The sequence below is a fragment of the Pan troglodytes genome, chromosome 2 (assembly GCF_028858775.2).
Source record: "Pan troglodytes isolate AG18354 chromosome 2, NHGRI_mPanTro3-v2.0_pri, whole genome shotgun sequence".
In the NCBI taxonomy this organism is placed as follows: Eukaryota; Metazoa; Chordata; class Mammalia; order Primates; family Hominidae; genus Pan; species Pan troglodytes.
This window is the reverse complement of record NC_086015.1, coordinates 39718359-39739472: the sequence shown is the minus strand read 5'-3', so window position 1 is coordinate 39739472 and position 21114 is coordinate 39718359. Positions and strand designations below refer to the sequence as shown.

The following is a 21114-nucleotide window of genomic DNA, read 5'->3' as shown; positions in this document are numbered from 1 at the left end:
TGGATTATAAATAAGTAAAGGGAATATAAATCTTGGTCAGTAAATATAACACCTAACTCATATTAACAATGAGACATATTTAAGCCTTGATTCAAATCTCACAGATGTGATTGGTAGCTTCATTGAAAAATATTTTAAAGACAATAATGTACTGTTGAGATGTTTGAAGTGCACTATGTGATTGAAATACTCACCGACAAAATTGTACAGACAGTACAAAGAAAATTTTAAGTGTTGCTTTAACTTTACTCCTAAACTTTTTCTTTTATTTCAGCCAAACATAAGAAGATAAATGGATCCAAGAAATAAAAATGAAATAACTGATTTGTGACAGGAACTTTGTAAAGCAAAGGGAGGAAGGGGTACAGAATATTCACAAAACAAAAAGCACTTTCGAGTGAAAGATTAGATGAAAATACTCAGTGCCCTCCATCCTCTATTAATATTTTACATTCTCTCTGTTCTCAGTACCACACGGATGGCTGGTTTTAGAAATAAGAACCACTTGATGAAAACCAAGTTGTAGGTATGAATGCCAGACCTTCACCAATGACCAGGTGGCTTTACCTCTTAAACTCCTTTGACATTCAAGAAAGCCTTGGGAGATAGAGCGGAGAAATAAATAGCCTTTTCAAGGGCTTGCTATTCCATTTCTGATTGTCTTCTCTTTAAATCTCCAAATTCAACTTCATTCTTATCCCATATAATCATGAGTATGTTAAACTATGTTTTACAAAGTCTAGCAAAATCATTGTTTAGCAACTGTGAATGCACCAGAAATATGACAATAATCTCATTTGCAGCTAATTTGAAATATTTATTATAGAAAAACATTGGCTTGATGATTTGGGAGTGGTGCTTAGCCTCAGAGTACAGGATGCATGAGATGGATGCTCTCCATATGGGGGTGATCCCTTGTTCCCATTACTAATTCTGCTTCAATAATCTCTTTAGCCATGAACTCTGCACCTCCATGGCAGGAATCCAGACTTTCTGTAAACGCCAGTGTGACTGTGCCTTTTAGGTAAAGAAGGTGGCCACCACTATTTCTGGGTGCAATTTAGTGTGTTGTAGTCTACACCCTTCTCCCTGGTAGAGCTATTTTTAGAGCTGTAAGAAGTTCCTTTAGACTTATGTCACATCACCTGCTCAATAAGGCAACCTAAGATTTCTTTAACTTCTCTACCTCTACCTCACTAGCTCAGATCACTGTCCTAAACCATAATCTGTACATTTAAAAAAGAAAATTTAAGTTGCTGCTTTAGGGAGTTAGCATTAATGAGATTGAAAAATAATGTGTAACTCTAATTTATGATTCCTAGGTATTTATACATTAAAATATATTTTGTACTCCTCTATTTTATGTTGCACTATCATCTTAACAGTGTTGAAGTGCGGTCCAGTATTGAATTCCAAATCTGTTTGGGTGTGGGATCATAGGCATTGTAGAAAACCACATGCACAGGTGTCTTCCCTTCTCTCCTAAGCCCCGTCTTGGTCCTCCCCTACTGGAATCCAGGAAGATGATAGTAATGGGATATCTGGTCATTGGAGCTGGCCCTCTTGTAAGTAACTAGAATTTCATTCCAAGGTAGTTGTAAAGCATATATTTTAAGCTCTGTTTCTGTGCTGATTAACATAATTGAAAATATTTATTTTCCTTTATGTCTATATGTATTATTTTTTTTTTTTGCACAGGTTACTCTCCTACTGGAATCATCTACTGGAATCCAGGAAGACGATAGTAATGAGATATCTGTCATTGGAGCTGGGCCCTCTTGTAAGTAACTAGAATTTCATTCCAAGGTAGTTACAAAGGCATATATTTTAAGCTCTGCTTCTGTGCTGATTAACATAACTGAAAATATTTATTTTCCTTTATGTCTAAATGCATCTTTTTTGCACGGGCTAGGGATGATCTACATCTTGAATTGCTTTTACAATTGTGTGAATGGTTTTGTGCTAAGTTACCCTTCTGAGTTTCTGTGCTTGGTGATTTGGGTGGGTGATGAAATCCATATTTGAGATGGCTAACCTGAGTATATGGTAGCTCTGGCTTGGGGACAGATTTGGGATTATGTAAAACTAACTGGCCTTTAGGGGACAAGAACCCATGTTTTATCTATATCAGCCTAAACAAACTAGGTCACAGTGTGTGAGCGCAGGACTAATGGTAAATTTTAGCTTTTCTCTGAGTTTTCAAAAGAAGTGCAAAGTTATTTTCTTAAATCTTCAAGTGTGGAAAAGAAAATTAATTGTCTAATAATACATAAGGAAGACTTCATAATAAACTTAATAGTTCAATCTAGAAAAGTGAAAGAAGTCCAAAAAGAAGCTTCTGTTTTTTGTTTCAATCAAAGTGTAAGATAACAAATTAATTTTACTCATAATGAGTTCTAAAGTCCAGACTTATTGCAGAAAATGTACTTTCTCAACATTCAATTCATCTGATTTTCTTAGTATTTTCTTTCTTTTAAGTGGATAACAGTTTTGTTGTTGTTCTTGTAGTAATTCCTGCAACGGAGGTAAATCCTAACATTCATAAACACATTAACACATTAAATATATGTATTGGATACTGAGTATACTTACAGTACTGTGTACACTTTTCTCTACAATGGATGTCAGATATACATTGAATAGAGCAGTGAGAAAATGGGTATGGTCCCTCTGCTTTCATAGAGCTTCTAGTCTAGTATAGAACTTTAAAAAAATTATCATCCTATCCCCTTATCCTACACAGATTTTAATTTAAGTATTTCATTTTAATTGGAAGGAACCTCATATCTTTCTTCAGAAATAAAATTCACCCTTGAAAACACACTGTTTGAAATAATATAACAGATAAAATTAAAAATTAGTTACCCAAGTAGGGCTATCATTGATTTATTTTCCAGTGTTGAGAATGTATGTACAATTGCAATCTGTCAGTGAAAATTTAACTCAGTGTAATTTACTAAAGTTAATTTGGGAAAATCAAAACAGTGTGCTACCAAAGTTAGCCCCCAAAAAGCAGAAAACCAGAAGAACCCTAACGAATTGTAGACGAAGTGATAGATTTCCAGTCTCATATCTCATACTACCCAATATGACTTCCACGCTAGCTACGTAACAAGCTTTACAAAGAGATAACCAGACTTTTTTAAATGAACAGATATATTTTACACGAGTACACTAATATTTAACATTGATTCTACCACATAATCTGAAAAAAACACAGTTTAAGAAAGTAAACCATACCAACCGAAAGAGCTGTCTTTTCTTATAGGTCTCATTGCATATGTTACTGTCTTCCAAGAGCCTACTGGAAATGAAAAACATGATTTTTATGATATAAAACCTAAGGGTACTAAATGCCTTGTGTTACATGGATGTGTACTCTACTACAGCACAAATCAATTCCATACAAAGTTTTATTTATATGATGTTGAATTTTGCCATAATAAATTAATGCCCGTAGGATAGGATTAAGATCTCTACCCTAGGATTAAGACACCAATGCTAGGTAAGGAGAAAAGAAGGAAAGAGGAAGCAGAGGGAATAGAAGAGGAGAAAAGAGATTGATATAGGTATAATAGAGATTTAATTAAATACATTAGTAGTGATTTTTTAGAGTAATATATTAAAACTATTCTTCATATTTTGGCATAATGAAATATTGGCATTCCAGAGGCACGTATCCAAGAAATGTATTTATTTTTGGTGGTAAGTCACTTAGATTTTTGGTTTCCAGGACCATCAAGACCTGTTAACCTAAAGAGAAGGCAATACATATATATGTGACCAATTATTGTAATGTTGGATATAATCCAACATAATATAAGGGACACTCAAGTGTAAATGGATAAGATTAGGGAGGAAGATAGGGAAAATCATTGGCTAGAAGACGAGAGAATAAGGTTTCCCATGAATCTGAATTGTGAATGCTCACTTAATCTTTCTGGCAAAGATAGAGTATTTTTGGAATCCTTTAGAAATCACCTGCAAGATGTCAATGCTTATGGATTACTGATTTTACTGTAAATAGGGAATATTTGTCTAAATATATATGGACTTTGAAGTTTTCTGTGAATCCCTTTTATGTGTTTCTCAATTTTATCTCTTCTTCTGAAGAGGTTATTCTATTAAGGGGTTTAGTCACGTTACTTGAAGATTTCCAACTGCAAATATGAATGATGGAATTTTTTAAGCCAATCATCTTTAATGTCCAGTTTAAATTTCTCTGAGTACTGGCATTTAATCAAACAGTCTTCATTTTAATCAATGGTATAGGAATACACATTAAGCAAACCCCTGAAATAAAATTAAGCACCACTTTATTTATAGATACCACATTTTCAAATCAAGTTGCTCATTTTGATGCCTCTTAAATGTGATTAGTGCAGTTAATTTGGATTCCTTAATTTGCCCTGAGTATCCGCAATTAAATCAATGGGGCATTTTAATATATATGCCAATTTAGAATGATTTTTGAAGGGTATATATTAAGTTTGAAAAATTTTTGCTCTTATCGCCAAGATTTTCTTTAAATTTTATAACCCATTTATTTTACAACAACTACCTCCCCCTACTAACTCCTATGCCAGGTACACTGCTAAATCTAGGCCAGTTTAGATAAGATTTTCAAGGTCAAGTCTTTTATGAAGAAAAATAGATTGTTTAGAATAAAAAAACTGAAAATATTATTCCAATTGTTACTTGTATAGCTATATATTGTTATGGGGCACAGGAAGTGGCCAATAATACCAAATATACGCATGCCTCTAGCAGACTACTAAATAAGCCAATGAAACTGCAAGTTCCTGTGATGTCTCCATATTTATTATTCTTAATGCCTGGTGAAGGTAATAGGAAGTATACCTTTGCAAGGACCAGAAATTGAGACTTTAAATAAGAAAAAGTTTTACAATTCTGTTTGGAATTAACTGAAAGAAATTTTTTTTTTCCAAATTAGATCATTTTTAGATGTGTTAAATAAGATATATGTGTGTACGCATAGATATATGTATCTGCTAATACATATATTCAAGCACACACATATATGGGATATATATTTATGAATACACAAGACACACATGACAGACGTTGTTCCTCTAAAGACATGGAAAAGTAAATTTTATTTTACCTGTTTTCCACAAAAAGGCTTTCCTGGGAGCAAACTGACTGAAAAATAAAAAAAAGGCATTGGATCAGAAGTTCTGGATATGCTGAGGGATCCCAAATACTTGCCTGATTTTAAAACTAACTTTCCCCTCATAGGGGAAAAGAATTAAGAAAAATAGTTACAAAAGATAGAAATAAAAAAGGAAAAAGGTAGGTTAGGATTAGAAAAGTAAACAATTCTCATGCAGCATAGGGTATTTTTCCTTCAGGACGTCTCCAGGTTTTAGATTTAGTCTGTTCGGCATGGAGGTCAGAAGAAGAGAAATGTGAATGAAACAGCTGGAGAAACGTGTGGCCGTCGGATTCTGAGCTAGTGGTTTCTTCTGGAGCTGCAGAGCTGCAGCCACCAAACAACAGAAGCCAAGGGAAAGGGTTCAAATCAAAGCAGAGCGTGCAGACTCCATGCGATCCACGTTAAGAATGGGAGAGCCATAAAGCCACAATCCTGAAATTATTACCTGGTGATGATAAACTCTCATGAAATAAAGAGATTGACTGAAAGACTCTCAAAATTGAAGAAATACCATCAATTATTAATCTTAAGTAAGAGGGGAAGGCCAGAAGACAAGTGAGGATGAAAATACGCTAATTAAAAAAAAAAATCAAGCTCCATCTAATATATGCCAGTTTTTCACATAGAAAATCAATGACTTTCTTCTTAGCTTCTATTCACCGAGCATTCATTTCTCTTCTATCTTGTGTTTATGCACAATGTAGGGAGGACAAAATTCCATTACCATTACGTGCTGAGGAAAGGTGGATCAAATTAAATTTAAACAAATAGAAAAGAGAAGTCTAGACAAGATATGGTGCTGTGGTCCTATAATAGGGGGTGACTGTATTTAGAAAGTAACACAAAACCATTTCCAAAGTACTTAAGTTTCTAAACATAAATAAATACACATCCTGCTATATACGTAGATTTTCCAAATGATGAATAAATGACTTGTTACAGGAATAAATAGAGACTTAACAGGTCAATTTTAAGATAAAATAAAACTAAAGAAGTAATAATAATCTTTTAATAACCAATTATTGACTTAAAAGATCCTGCTAATGTAACCACTTCTGAGAGGCAAGCAGAATATTGGTTTCTATGTTCATTTTGTTAGAGAAATAATTTCCTTCCACTAAGCCAACGGGCTAGATTTAGACAGGTGTTTCTCTCAGTTTTATGAGCATTTCAGTGAAGGTGTCTCTAGAATCGTTTATGCTTTAACCTTGCTGCACTTAACATGCATCCTGAATTTCAAGTATGCAAAAACCTCATTTAAGAAAAAGCAAAAAGAGACAATTAAAAGATAAAGCTTTTCAGAAAATAGCTTTTTAAAAAAACTTGACATTTATAAATGAAAGGGAAACAAGCATAAATGATGTGCCATTGATATGCCTATGAAGGGCTCTTTACAGAACACTAAATGTCCTAACTTCTTTTATTTCCTTTAATTTGGTTTTACTATTGGCTGGAGTCAAGTAAGGTATGTAAAAGAAAGCGAGGTTAGCTTAGATATACATTATGAGTTCATACTTTGCTACTTCTCAGCTCTCATAGTTGGAAAGTGGTTGATTGTGTTTATAATGTTTTGTCTGGTTATTGGAATTATTGAGACTCTATTTGTCTGAAGGAATTAATTAAGGACATAGTGACCTCTTTCGACTCAATCTAATAGCATTTGGGGGAAAGTTAAGAACCCCAAACTCTGTATTAAAAAGTAAGACACAAGCAAGTCAAAGATACCTTGCCCATGCCAAAGTGGTGGCTCACACTTGTAATCCCAGCACTTTGGGAGGCCAAGGCAGGCAGATCGCCTGAGCTCAGGGGTTCAAGACCAGCCTGGGCAACATGGTGAAACCCTGTCTTTACAAAAAATACAAAAATTAGCGGGGCATGGTGGTGCACACCTGTGTTTCCAGCTATTGGTAGAGTAGGGGGGAGAATCACTTGAGCCCAGGAGCTAGAGGATGCAGTGAGCAGAGATCATGCCACTGTACTCCAACCTAGGTGACAGGGAACTTGTCTCAAAAAAATTAAAAAAAAAATAACTTACCCAATAATATCTCAAGTATTTTTCTGTTTTCTTTGGAAAGTTCCTAAAAAATTATCTCATTATCCCCTCAACTACATTTTCATAAATAAGATAGATACAGTTATGGGCTGTGATTCACTAGCTGATGAAAATAAACTTTTTTTTTAAAAAAGTAGTATTAATAACTTGCAAATTTTAATAGCATAGAAAGATAAAATTGTCACAGTAATTAAGTGCAACATTCAAAGCTGTCACTTATATGCATTCTCGGATATAAAAGGCTTGCTTCTTTTCAAAAGAAGAAAAATGATTTTGCTTAATGGGTTATAGAGTTCTCTCCCACATCCCACCCTCAGCTCTGGTGGCACCACATGCCCTTATCACCCATCCCCACTGAAGAGGAGTCCCAGCACATGTTAGGAGGACCACAGATGAACTCTTCACTGAATCTCTATTTATACACAAATATCCTTCAGAAATTAGCCTCCAGGCAAAACATACCTTCTCAAGTATATTGCTTTATCAATTTAACCTTCCCAAAGTCAGTTACATTGCATAGAATTAACCATAAAATAAGCCTAAATATAAAGTTTTGCCAAAGGAAAAAAGAACTACATTTCAAATATATTGACTACAAAAAATACATTTATTATTTAGGTACTAAATTCTAAATTGTTGTTTTGACTTACAACTATTTAGTTCTCAAATAATGAAGAAATTTGTCTTATCTCAAAATGTCAAAATTCTCAAAGTGGATTTGAATTTTTTTCTGGAAAATCCCCAAAGCAAATCACATATTTTATGTGCCTGTATACAAAAGCACACACAAACACATACACACACACACTCTGTCTCTTTCACACACACACACACACACACACAGACACCTTAGACCCCAAGATATATTTGGAAAATATTCAAGAATGTTTCTGATTTTAAAATAAATTTGACTTTTGCTAAATTGTAAATACCAGGAAGTATTTCTGAACTTTCTACTTTTACTTCAAGTAGCAAAAAAATACACTTAAGCAATATTTGAACCTATTTAAATCACTCCACTGCTTAAATAATAATTGCCAAGGAAAGCCGCTTTGTTAGCTCAGTTTTCAAATTATGAAGAAACTAAACTAAAGACCAGCTATGAAAAAGATTAGAGTTCTGTAACACAGTTTCCTTATGCTGGATTCTTTGCATTTGTTCTCTAATTGATTTAATATACTGTAATTATCATCTTATGAAAGAATGATCTTGTGCCTCAGCCGTATGGGCACTAGTAATGATCATTTGGGGATCTGGAAGTACTAGATGAAGGTCCCCTAAAGTGTGCTGCCTTTATGTTTGTGTCAATAGAGGATACAGTAATAGCCTCTTTATACAGGGTCACCCCCAATGATCCCTGCCTTTTGATATTCACAACCTTGTGTGGTACTTTCCACATTGTTCCAATGTTGATCTGAGTGTCCAAGACAATATAGCTGGGAAGATATATCATATCCAAGATTAGGTTATAAAAGACTGTGGCTTCTTCCATCTTGGGCTTTCTCTCTCTTTCTCCCTTAAATCACTTTCTTCAGGGGAAGTTAGTTGCCATGTCATGAAGACACCAAACAGCCTATAGAAGCCTACATTGTAAGGAACTGAGATCTCCAGCCTATAGCCAGTGAAGAATTGAGGCCTTCCAATAATCATGTAAGAGAGTTTGAAAGCAGATAACCACTTGATCAAGCCTTCAGATGACTGCAGCCCCAGTTGACAGCTTAACTGCAACCTCATGTAAGACTCTGAGCTAGAATCACCCAGTTAAGCTACTCCCAGACTCCTGACCCACAGAAATTGTGAGATGATTAGTGTTTGTTTTCAGCTGCCAAATTTTGGAATTTTTTGTTATAAGGCAACAAATAGCTAACACATAGAAAATACCAGTGGTATGATTGCATATCTCTAGCAGAGCTATACAGATAGAGAAAGACACTAGGTGTTTCTTGCCCTCTAAGGGAAAGGGTCTTAGCCTTTTAACGGTTATGGAAACTTGTAAGAATATGATATACAATAGGGACCATTTCTTTAAAAAATGCACACGTGTTCACGAACATGATTTGCAAATGATGTCTGGGACTTCAGTTAATCCTTCAAGCCCTTCTGTGAGTATAGTCTGGGTACCTGACGCCAATTTAAAACGCTGCCCTAGGATATCAAGTTAAAAAGCATGCTAGAAACAGGCTGGTCCTCCACTCAAATTAGTAAAGTCGGAAGAGCTGGCCACTAGAGAGGCTACCAAAGGGGCTCACACCTCTATTCCTACAGAGAGAAGAAGCCACAGCATTTTAAAGAAGGCTGCCAAATGATTTCATGGATTTAAAAAGCTATGGCAATAGCTTGACATTTAAGATTTCTCACATTTAAATGTGCTTTTATTTTTTAAAAACTGTTGATACAGCATGTGGGCATAGATGCTTCAAATAGCAACACTTGCCTAAAATGTTTAACCCAGATCCCCAGCTGTTAATCTCGTTAACAAGGTTGTAAGGGAATGCAATGTATAGAGAAAGTCATGCAGACCCTGTCTCCCAGTGACCTCTCTTTGTACATGAGAATTGGCAAATGAAATAAGCAGGACAGGTGTCATCTTCATTACAGACAGGCATTAGTGACAGACTTGTCACCTAGCTGTCAAGTGTCTAACAATGTGACACAACTTTAAAAACAGCATAATATTGCATGTGCATTTTATGTGTGATTTGTATTTTCTTTTCAACATAACTCATTCATACATTACTTGACCTGCCAGGACCAGAGTGTGAGAGAAAATATGTGTGTGTGTGTGTGTGTGTGTGTTTGAGAGAGAGAGAGAGAGAGCAAGAGAGAGAGAATAAGAACAAAAAATGAATTAACTTTCAAAAAAATTATCTCTATGAAGCTCTATGAAGGTCTTCAGACAGGAAAATGCTACTTTCCAGGCCACTGTAGGCATCCTTATTATGACTGGAATAGATCATCTCATCACTTCATTCTTGTATCCACCAAACACAATTAAAGGCCCACCATATGTCAGGCTGTATTTTGCATTATCTAAAATTCTGACCATAATAAATTTCTAAGTAGCCTACACATATGCAGAGTCTCCTAAAATTGCATCCAGACCTCCAACTATGGTAACTTCCATCTCCCTCTCTCTCACACTCTTCTAATTTCAGAGCTGTTAGCTGGATCATCCAATCTTCAAAATTCTATTTCAGTGTGTTCAAGAAAGGTGGCGGGGGTTGTAGGGGGCGGGATATAAACGTGAAAGAAGTGCAGTGGTGGAGGAGGTTGAATCTCCCCTGCACTTTCATATTAATGGAACCAGACCAGCTGGAAGATCAGAGAAACTGGCTTTGGCCTGAAACTTTTCAGGACAGCAGTCTTCCTCCAAGCTAAGCACTGAAGCCTACTCCTCTGGGCTGGCTTTGTGTTGTCTCCAGAAGCAGATCACAGCAGGAGATCAGATATTCCACTAGACTCAGCAAAGCTTGCCATGTTGGCCACGGAGTCTTACAAAGGAGCTCACACCTCTACTTACGCAGGGGGAAGAACCCACATCATTTGAGGAGGCTGCTAAATGATTGCATGGAATGAAAACGCTATGGCAGTTGCTTGCCCTTTTCCTTGCATTTAAATCCAGCCTCTACTTTTTTTTACCTTTTAATGTTTAATTAATTGCATTTTATCTTGACCATAGTGGGTAAAGATAAAAAATTCCAACCATTATTTTTGTTGTTCGGATTTGTTTTATGATTATTCCCTTGACAAACTCTTCACAGATTTGATTTGAAATTGAGGAGAAAAATAATCTAACTTTAGTATAATGAAATGTCCATATTTGCTAACAACCCAGAAAATACTCGTTGTATATGGATGTGTGTGTGAGATAAACAGATTCTCTCTTCTTTGTAATTCTTTACCCTGTACAATGTTGTTATTAAAAAGAAAACAACACTAGGTAGGTAATCTGCTGGCTAATGTGGAGGTGAAGGCATTTCTTCAAATATGACAAACACTTTCTGTATTTAAGGTCTGTATCACTGACCAAAATCATACCTCTCTACATGCCCCCACCAGTCATATCCTAAGAACACACCCAAACCCTTGGCTAGGTTTCTATCACTTCCCTGAACCAGATCCTCTTCCAAAATCACCTCTAGTTTTCTTCAGTTTGATTTGTTCTCTGGCTCCAGCCTTTTTATTCCCTGCCACCTCGCTGTCTGGGGAATGAGGAAGCCTTACTGCTGTTGGAAGGAGCGCACTAAAGAGGCAATTAAAACAACTACTCACATCGTGTGCAAATATTCTCTCCCTCACTCTCTGATATTCCTCTTCTCTCTCTTCAATTGATTTACTTCGTCTGTCATCTCTAAATGGATGCATTCTGTTTTGCTGAACAGAAAAAAGAAATCAGGAGGGTTATCCAAGTTGCGTTGTTAGAAATCTGTGGTTAAGCAACTGTCAGCTAAGAATAATAAATGTTCACTTAAACAAATGGAGCCTGAAAAATCTCATTCTCTCTGTTTCCTGAGGAGGCTGTGTTGGGTGCATGTACCATGTGTGTGCATGACATGCAATGGTGAGAGGTGTTTACTGCTGCTGGTTGGTTCCTCACTGGATGCAAGTAGCACAGGTGTTTCCAAAACGAGTGCACCTCACTGTGCCTCAGGTATTCAGCCAATTCACATACGTGATGGCTCATCACTGATGGACTCTGTCTGTCTTGCTTACCTGTGTGGTTCTGACTCCTCAGAAGGAGGCAGAATGCCGGTGAAAAAAGAGGAAGTGGCTAGTTCAAGGTAGCTGAGGGAAGAAATCATTTTGAAAGCTTGGGGACTGGAGAAAAAGCAAGTGAGCAAAGAAAGTAATTAACAGAAAGGAAGATGTGGACATTATTTCTTCATCTTCTAATTTGTGTAATTCATTCAGTGACTGATCCCATGAATTGCATTTAGCATAGAATGAATGACCTCAGGTTTACAGGCTAAATTTTAAAAACCTGTTTGTTGACAAGAGTCAATACCAAGAACTCTAAAGTAATGCTTCAAAGAACCCAGCATGAGGACTGCTCTTTATCCTATTTTCTGACTACCTCCTGCATCTTAAGTCTCCTTCCATCTATTCTTTCCATTCCTCACAAACTGCTCTGCACTAACCACATTCATCCATCCATTCAACAGACACCCACTAAACATGACACAGGCACATGTTTCATAGTCAACAGGAGCCATGGTGTAGCTTGGTGGCAGTGGGAGGAAACGAGATACAAATGATGAACAAGTTTTTAAAAAGTGCGTCAGAGATGCACATACTGGCTGAATGACTCACTGAGAGTGATTAAAATGATAACTTGAGATGCATATTGTCTTACCTTTAAGAATTCTAAAGCAAAGTCATTTTCAAAAAAAGTCTATTTTGATTGTCAGAGACACAAAGTATAATTGTAATGGCATTTATATGACTTTCTATTGTTATCATCATTTAAAATTTTGTGGAATTTTTTTTTTTTTGCCATTTACTTAGCTTTCTTCTAATCACCCTGGATCCCATAACCCCCCAATCTAAAGAAGAGATTTAGTAAGGTCTCTTTGCTCCTGTCCGGGTACCACAAATAAGGCTACTCTAGAACAACATAATGTTTTGTCACAAGCAAAATACACAAGGATAAAGTTCTGCTACACTTCATGCAAAACAAGCAGACAATTTACATGGACCATAAAACATGGGAAGGAGAGGGGATAAAAGACTAAAACATGAACTCAATTCTTTTCTCTGAAGACTTATTTTAGGATAGTTGCAAAATCCACCTGTCCTCACCATAACAAGGTTTGTTCTTTACAGCTACACCGGTTGATCATCGGTCCGTATTGATAATCCAGCTCAATTTGTGCACAACTGAAGGACAAAGCTGTAGGGAGTGGAACGACTGCCATAGTTACACAGACATCTGGATATGCGACTGACAAAGCTTTTCTCCACAGCTCGGAGCCTGTGGCATCCCGACCCTCCCAGACATGCAGCGGAAACTGCGCCAAGCACCACCCATGCAGCCCAACACAGAGCCATTGCTAAAGCAACCAGGACATATTTTTTTTTGCTACCCATTGAATGCCAAAGGGGGAGGCAAGGAGGAGAAGGAGGCTGGAGATAGGACAGTGGTATCAGAGGCAGGGGAGGATTGGAGGGAAGGCAGGGACAACAGAGGGACGACATGAACATCAGTCAGCCCACCTTCAAAAACAACAATGTCAGCCACTCTCAAACTTGAGAACCAACCTGATTGTCTTCTTTATCAATACTAGAGTTATCTCGCTTCAAGATAAACCGCTTCTGGGATTCTTCACCTTTTTCATCTTTTAAATGTTCACAAAACCTTTGCTCTGGTCTGCCAGCAAAGTAAAACATATCAATAAAAAAGTTTTTTTCCCCTTGTTTAAAGTTATTTTTTAGTGTTGTTCTTCCCCCACAGTGTCATTTAACTTAAAAGTTTACAAGTGGTTTTGATACTAGAGTTGCTGGCAATATACAGGTAGGTAATAATATGTCACTTCACATGTTAGAATACTTTTTGTTGTTTTGAATTTGGGGTCTTGTTTGCTACATGCTGCTCATCATGGCTGAAATTGAAAAACAAATTTAAAGGCCTGCCTGTATATATTGTATAGATGTTTTCTTTAGTTATTTTGACCTCTATTACTCCTGAATTCAAATAACTTCCTACCCATATTCTCAAACAAATATACATGTTTAGAACTTGAGAGTAACACATTAATTCACCAATGTCTGGAACTGGCAGAATATCTTCTATCACATCTTCCCTTTTAAGAGTCTTTAGACTGTGTAGTGAGAGAGGATCACTTAAAAATTATTTTCTGTCTCCTCCAATAACGAAAACTCTGGAATCTGGCTCCAGTAGACTCTGACACCCTTGACCATGTCTTGTAAATCAGTTCAGTAATTGGAGAAAATGGAGGTATTTAGTTTAAACAACTTAATGGTTGATTAGCATGGGGAAAATGCTTCAAGCAGTTACACACTATTGATTAGTCAATTGATTTTTTTTAGGTCCTCTTAATCATTTGGTATTATTAAAGGAAAGGGCTCCACTTCCTTGTTAATTTCTCACAGTTGTCATTGCAGACCACAGAACTCAATGAATGATCTGTACTTGGGTTCATCCACAGAGGAAGTGCTAAAACGTTTGTTTCTGGTTTAGACAGTTAAAATTTATGACTCTCATTAAAGGGTCTCTGTCATATCTGATATATTACTTCTGAAGCCTAGAAGGTTTTCTGTCCCTACAGGGTTCATTATGCTTTGAGTCATTAGGAAGCCACTCACAGTGTCCGTTGTGTAATATGAGTGACCAGTAATTAAGAGAAACTTATCATTTGCTCCGAGCTCCAAAATAAGCAAATAGCACTTCGAAAATAAAGAAGTAGTTTAAGTGTATAATTCAAATCTTGATGAGAAGCATTTTTTTCTTTCCTTAAATACATGTACATAAATTATAATAATTTTGATGAGCAGACAATAGCAAAAAACTGGAATAATATCAGTTAGAGTTTTTTTAACTGAGTATAATTTTTGGAACATGGTGTCAATATCTTATTCGATCCTTACAATAAAAGTTTGGTGCAGAAGCAAATATTTTTTGCCTCTTTTAAAGACAAGGAAACCATCCCTCCATGCTTCTTTTGATTTCCGTTTATGAATTTGCCCAGTAAGCCACAGGCATCACACAGCCTGGTCACATCCTTTCAGAGACTCAGTTTTGTTCCTCTATATTGTACACAGTGGGCTGAAGGCCCTCAAACCCCAAAATAAAGAACAAAATTCCTCCATCAAATTATCCTACTTTTCAATGTAAATGTTTTCCACCAAACTTAAAATGTAACCCAAAACCTGAAAGTGCGAATATGACATATTAAAATTAGTATTCTAAAGAAGTAAACCTGTACTTCACAATGAAAAGGCCATTTACAGTAGAGAAATTAAACATGTTTCAGTGTAGCATAGTCACAAGACACTTCAATTTCTTATTACACTGTAAAGATATTACAGTGTAGACTTGCAGTTCCCTGTAAACACTAGAAATTCTCCAGATTTTTAAAGCATTCCAACATTTTCATCCAATATTTATATGTTGTTACACATTTTTTTTCCATAGCAAGTGAAATTAGGATGCTGACTTAAATACAGATGTTGATTGTATCAATGCTATTTTGGTGTCTTCTAATATCCCCAGGCTCTGTAATCTGATAAACTCCAGTTAAGTGAAATGATTTACTAACTTGTAAATTTACAGAAATTTTGTTTGTATTTGTTTGTAATAGTCTGTAATTGTTCATTTACAAATAAAATTATCTCAGAATGTGGACTTTTTGATTCATGAGCATAAAGTGAATTTGTTATAAATTGACTTATTTAGGTTGAAAAGCATTAAAGTGAAAAGCATTAAAGCACTAACCAGAATTAGAATCTAAGTTTCATGTCAGTACAGACCTTGTCTTTTTTAAATACTTAAGTCTTAGTGCCTAGAACCATGCCTGGTACCTGAGAGGCATTTGGCTGAATAAATAAATTAACCAATGTATAAGCAAATGAACATTTAGCGCAGCTATTCATAAATCACTATAATTCAGGGACAGATTAAAAAAGTCACAATAATATATCAAATTTTAAATCCTATAATTATAAATCAGAAGATAATTTGGTTAGTAGGAGTATAAATTCAAATTTAGAACATTAGTGAGATCTTTAAAAGTCAGATTTATGTTTCAATTTATATTGACCAAACTTAATCATGTTACAAAAACGAATGTTTTTGTTTGTTTTAAATCTGAGAGTATCTTGGGAAGACATGGAAGTGTGAATGAAAATCATGGCCTTCCTAATTTTGGAACTTCTAAGTTTCAAGTGTCATTGTATCTTTAAAAGAGCTATTTAAACATTATTTTAAAAATATCATTTCCATTTCTTTGTAGTAGTCATTTATTTGTTTTTCATATATTTGGGAAAAAATGCATCTACAACATAACTAAAATGTAATCATAAGGCTTATTCTAATTAATAATATAAATATTGTTTAGAGCAAAAATATTTCCTAATAATGCAAATTATGCAAAATGCATCCTTAATAACTGCATTTCAAACACCTTAGGTTTTTCTCAGATATTGGAATTTAATAGTTCAAATTATTAATCCTTTTGTATTTTTCCAGAAATATTGAATGATCATGGAGAAACTATTTGAATTTTGCTTAAAAATTCAAGTGAATCTAATAAAATTTTTCTAGGTTGATTTTATAGAGAATTGTTTATGATTATAGTGCTAAAGAGCAATTTCGCAGTTTAAGCTCATGCAAACTAAGGCATACACCTGAAGTATTGCAAGTGATTAAACTAAAAATTACTGGTATTACTGGTAATGTACCATTATATTATAGCTTTGAAAACTCAACTCCCTTTCACAGTTAATTTACCACCATAGCAATATTATTTCTAAGCAATGAATAGAACTAAAATAATGTATTGTAGACCTTTATTTAAAATGATAATGGATAACTTTTAATGTATTAATATGTGAATGTAATTGGATGAAAACATTCTCAAAACTGCAAAAGGTGGTGGTATTTATTAAATCAATGATGACTAGACTTCACTATATATTTTACAGCCCTGCATCATTCACGCCTAACTTTTTTTTTTCTGGTAGATTTTAGTACATATGGCATTATTTCTATCTTTCTCTATATTATCATCAAAAAAAGCATGGAAAATAAATGTAATGCTTATTCTAGGTGAAAAATACTTTCTTCTTCTGAAGGTAAAAATATGTTTTTCCACAATTTGTAGCACATAACTACTGTGAAACTCATTGTTCATGTATAGTGAAGAGCACTGGCATTTCTGGTCAATTTCTTGGCAACCCCAATCAAACCTCTGAAAAGTCAGAATTAATTCTTCATTGTTCCTTCACTGGGCATAGCTCATGAATTGACAAACAGTGTGGCTGAGTGAAGATAATCAAACTCTTGTGTTCTAGTCATTCAGTCCCAGTTTTAGTTTTTTCCCCCTTGAAGCTTGAAATAGATGAGCACTCATTATTATTAGTATTTTTAATCTTTCTTATCTTGAAGTATTTTAATAGTTTACCTTACAGTCAGGTTCTTAAGACCGGATTTATTACTTTTCTTCCAAATAGTTAACCTTAATCCTTCCCTTATTTTCCAAACATAAATGAAGAATTTAATTCTACTGAATATGTAGAGTCATAGAGAGAAGTCTTGAATTTCACCCTGAGTAACTGAAAGGTGGTTACCAATATGTATACGTATCTCATAAAATTAAAAGTTTCTATGCACAACAGTATAAAATATTTTGATGGTGTAAGACACCTATCAAAAGCACTTTAATAGTCAAACAAATTAGAGAAATCTAATGACACTGTTCCCTTAATATTTCAAAAATTTTCAATTAAAATATGTACATTTTGGATGTATTTTACTGAAAATAGGAAAGTCTTAGTTCTTTTTAAATAAGTGTATCTCACAATTTGCATTATCAGTTTGTCATTTTATACCACTTCATTTTCTTTCAAATGAGACTATACCTTATAAACTTAATAAGTGCAGTGCTAAGTAGCCAATGTTCTTTATTAGCATCTTTCAAACTCTTGTTCCAAATTTTGTAACACCCTTGCAAAATTCATTTTATTCTTCTCTTTTTCTATAGTGTACTGTATATATAAGCAGAGGAATGCAAACCAACTCTTTGACTCTCCTTTAACATAAGACTTTTCATGAACAACATTAAGCACAACATTTAAAAACAACATGCATTTGTAAGATATCTCTTACACTGGTACCTCTGCTGTAGCAAACAATTTGGCTACGTGGATTTGGAGACTTAAAAATTTTTAAATATCATTTTGTCCTGACAAAGTAGTTCGATTTCTAATAATGAATCCAAAGAAAATAATAAATGAATGCAGAGTTCCATCATTCACAACAGCAAAATAGTGAAAAATCTATAGTAGATTAGGTAAGTAATTTAAGGTATGTAATGTAGGATATGTGGCTCTATAAAATTATATCCAATAATATTGAGTAACATAGAAAAGCAATTAATAAAAACATAAATATGCTTTGATCATATTTATGTTGAAACTATAATATGTAAGAATAATAATGCTAGGAGTAAGTATGTCTGATGGTGGGATAACAGACAATTTTATTTTAACCTTTTATATATTTGTGATTATGAAAATAATTATTATTGTATAACAACAAAATAATGAAAATTATTAGCTTAAAAAGACAGAAAACCAATTCAACAACTTAGTAGTGGTTTGTATCCAATTACTGGATAATAGATATTTAACATATTCACATATTTTGAATATTTAGAACATACTCTTTCATAGCATGTATTATTACAATCACCTAAAATAGGTATTTAGATATTTTGTTTTGTCAAACCAATTCTTAATTGTTCTACTGCGCTGCTACTTTTAAAAATATCAGATTTAATTATGATCCCTGCTTCTAAGGCCCTCTAGTATATGTCAACCACTCCTACCCTGTCAATCACTCCCTTTATTGCTGCGTCCTTTTTGATTTATCTATCTATATAAACATCCATTTACTAATGATAATATAATGAGAATAACTAAATAATACTGTCCACTCTGAAGATCTCTTTTCTCTTATCTATAGGAGAAGACTAAATAATGATGTTATAGAGAAAGATTGCAAGGATAAGAAAAAAGGGGAAAATATGAAGTTTTAAAAAGGGAAAGTAATCACACGCAATTCAGACCTGGTATAATATATACCAGGTGCATGAGCTTGATTATCTATATTGAGCATGGTGTTGGCGACAGCACCTAACAGTCACACATGTCAGATAGATATACTTAGCTTAACAAAACAGACTTATTTCTTCAAGTTTACCTATATACTTAGAATTTCCACAAATGAAAATAATGTCTACAGTAGAAAAATTAATTTATAGAACAGCAATTCTTCTAAATGATATGAGGATGATCTTATATGAATTATCTAGGAAATACTGCACACATATATTCTAAAATATGAGGATAACATCAAATATATGCCTAGGTTCTTGAGATTATCAAAACATTTCAAGTTTTACATGGGGATCATTTTACAGATTGTTTGGCCCCTATGTAAAACTTGAAATGTTTTGGATTAGCCTAAAATTGAGGATTCCACCAAATTGATTCCATTGATCGATTTATCACCAATCTCAATCATGATTAAGATTTAGGATTAGCCTAGGACAATTTTAGGCTCCTTGAATTTTCAAAAACTCTAGGGTACATGTGCACAACGTGCAGGCTTGTTACATAGGTATACATGTGCCATGTTGGCTTGCTGCACCCATCAACTCATCATTTATATTAGGTATTTCTCCTAATGCTATTCCTCCCCAAGCCCCCCACCGCCCGACATGTACCCTAGAACTTAAAGTATAATAAAAAAAGTAAAATAAAATTTTCAAAAGCTCCAGTGGTATTTTCTAAGTAAACCTATAAACAAATAATCTAGTGTTAATCTACAAATGTGATATTTGGTTCAATATATTTGATCATTTACTTCTCTCTGGTGCTACTTTGACAGAAAGGCACAATACTTTGCGTGTTGAATTCACTTCTTTTCACTTCCAACACTGAACTGATGATGAGTGATTTCTTCTTCAGCTCCAGGGTACTAATTTCTTGCAAGTTTTCTAATCTCAGGCTTTTCTTATCAGTGGTAATAAACTGACTAAAATCAGGGATAAAGTATTGGTGTACTTTTTTTTTTCTTTAAATTCTCCATCCTTCCATTTCAGTGCTATAAGAACATTAAATGATAGTAGCATTAATATATACAATGACTCAAAGCTCCACTCCCTTAAAACAACCATTGCATTTTAATACATAACCTAATTTCTTTATATAAAATGGACATAAACTAGCATACTATATTTGAAATAGCAATAGTTTCAATAGCTAAAATAGTTTAAAGCATACAGACATAACACTGAGAAGCAAGCCTAAAAACAATTATGTCTTTTCAGCTCTGCATCTTACTGTGTGACTTTCTGCAATATATTTAACCTCTCTGAGGGAGAGGGCTGTTGTTTGTTTGGTTTCTTGTAAAAAAATAGAAAATAAAATACTTATCTTAACTTGCTTGGGAGGATTACATAGATGCACAATCATGTGAGTAAGCCACTAAGCCCAGTGCTGGGCACTAGTAAAGCACTTAACAAATTTTAGAAACTATGGTTATACAGTTCATATTTTTTGAGTAGAAAAAATCTAAAGGCACAACATTAATTATTGATCCAAAATTTTCTTTAGAGTTAACCTTAAGTAGGATAGATATAATCTGTATTGTAATACTAAAATAATGGATTGATCTGTGTATTTCCAAATATGGCAGTCATATTTTTCTGAAAGTGATGTTTTCTTTGGAAACTGTTGAATATAATTGTTGTGTTTTTTTGAGACAAAAGGCTTTCTGCTTATATATTGTAATATTGTATAAAAAAGCATTCCATTGAAGCCCATATGCAAATACAGTATTTCAATCCCAGTGAAGGTACAGACTTACTAGTGTAGTTTACTTGACAGGGAATTGCCAAATATTTTTGGTACATGTAAATAAAAGCTATATATATTTTTTTCATTTTGCTGGCTTGAAGCCCAGAAGGTGGGAAGTGAAGATTGGTAAGTTAAAGGCTATGCTCCTCTGAGAACACTGTGGTACCTGAAGGGCTGTACATTGGAAGAAGTCAGGTTGTGGGATAAAATGTGTTACATAAATGTGCACTGCTCTTGATAGATTCCAATTTATTGTTTGAAGAGTTGTACTGAACATTAAAACATG

The 21114-nt window shown here is 34.5% G+C and overlaps 1 protein-coding gene across 48 annotated transcripts in view; it reads right to left on the bottom strand.

Annotated features, from left to right (window-relative positions):
• The window catches only part of ARPP21 (cAMP regulated phosphoprotein 21), a 155716-nt gene that overhangs the window by 73951 nt on the left and 60651 nt on the right, over window positions 1–21114 (bottom strand). For 14 of the 48 annotated variants that reach the window (XR_008546951.2, XM_009445126.4, XM_054680499.1 and 11 more), the window contains 4 exons: window positions 13488–13596; window positions 11502–11603; window positions 5126–5163; window positions 3245–3304 (listed from right to left, as the gene is read on the bottom strand). Coding sequence is in view for 47 of the 48 variants with exons in the window: in XM_009445126.4 (XP_009443401.2) it covers window positions 3245–3304; window positions 5126–5163; window positions 11502–11603; window positions 13488–13596 (309 nt within the window). In the remaining variant the exon portion in view is untranslated. Of the gene's footprint in view, window positions 1–3244; window positions 3305–5125; window positions 5164–11501; window positions 11604–13028; window positions 13120–13487; window positions 13597–21114 lie in introns of those variants that run through there. The other 34 variants (XM_054680525.1, XM_054680517.2, XM_054680521.2 and 31 more) reach the window with 10 other exon arrangements.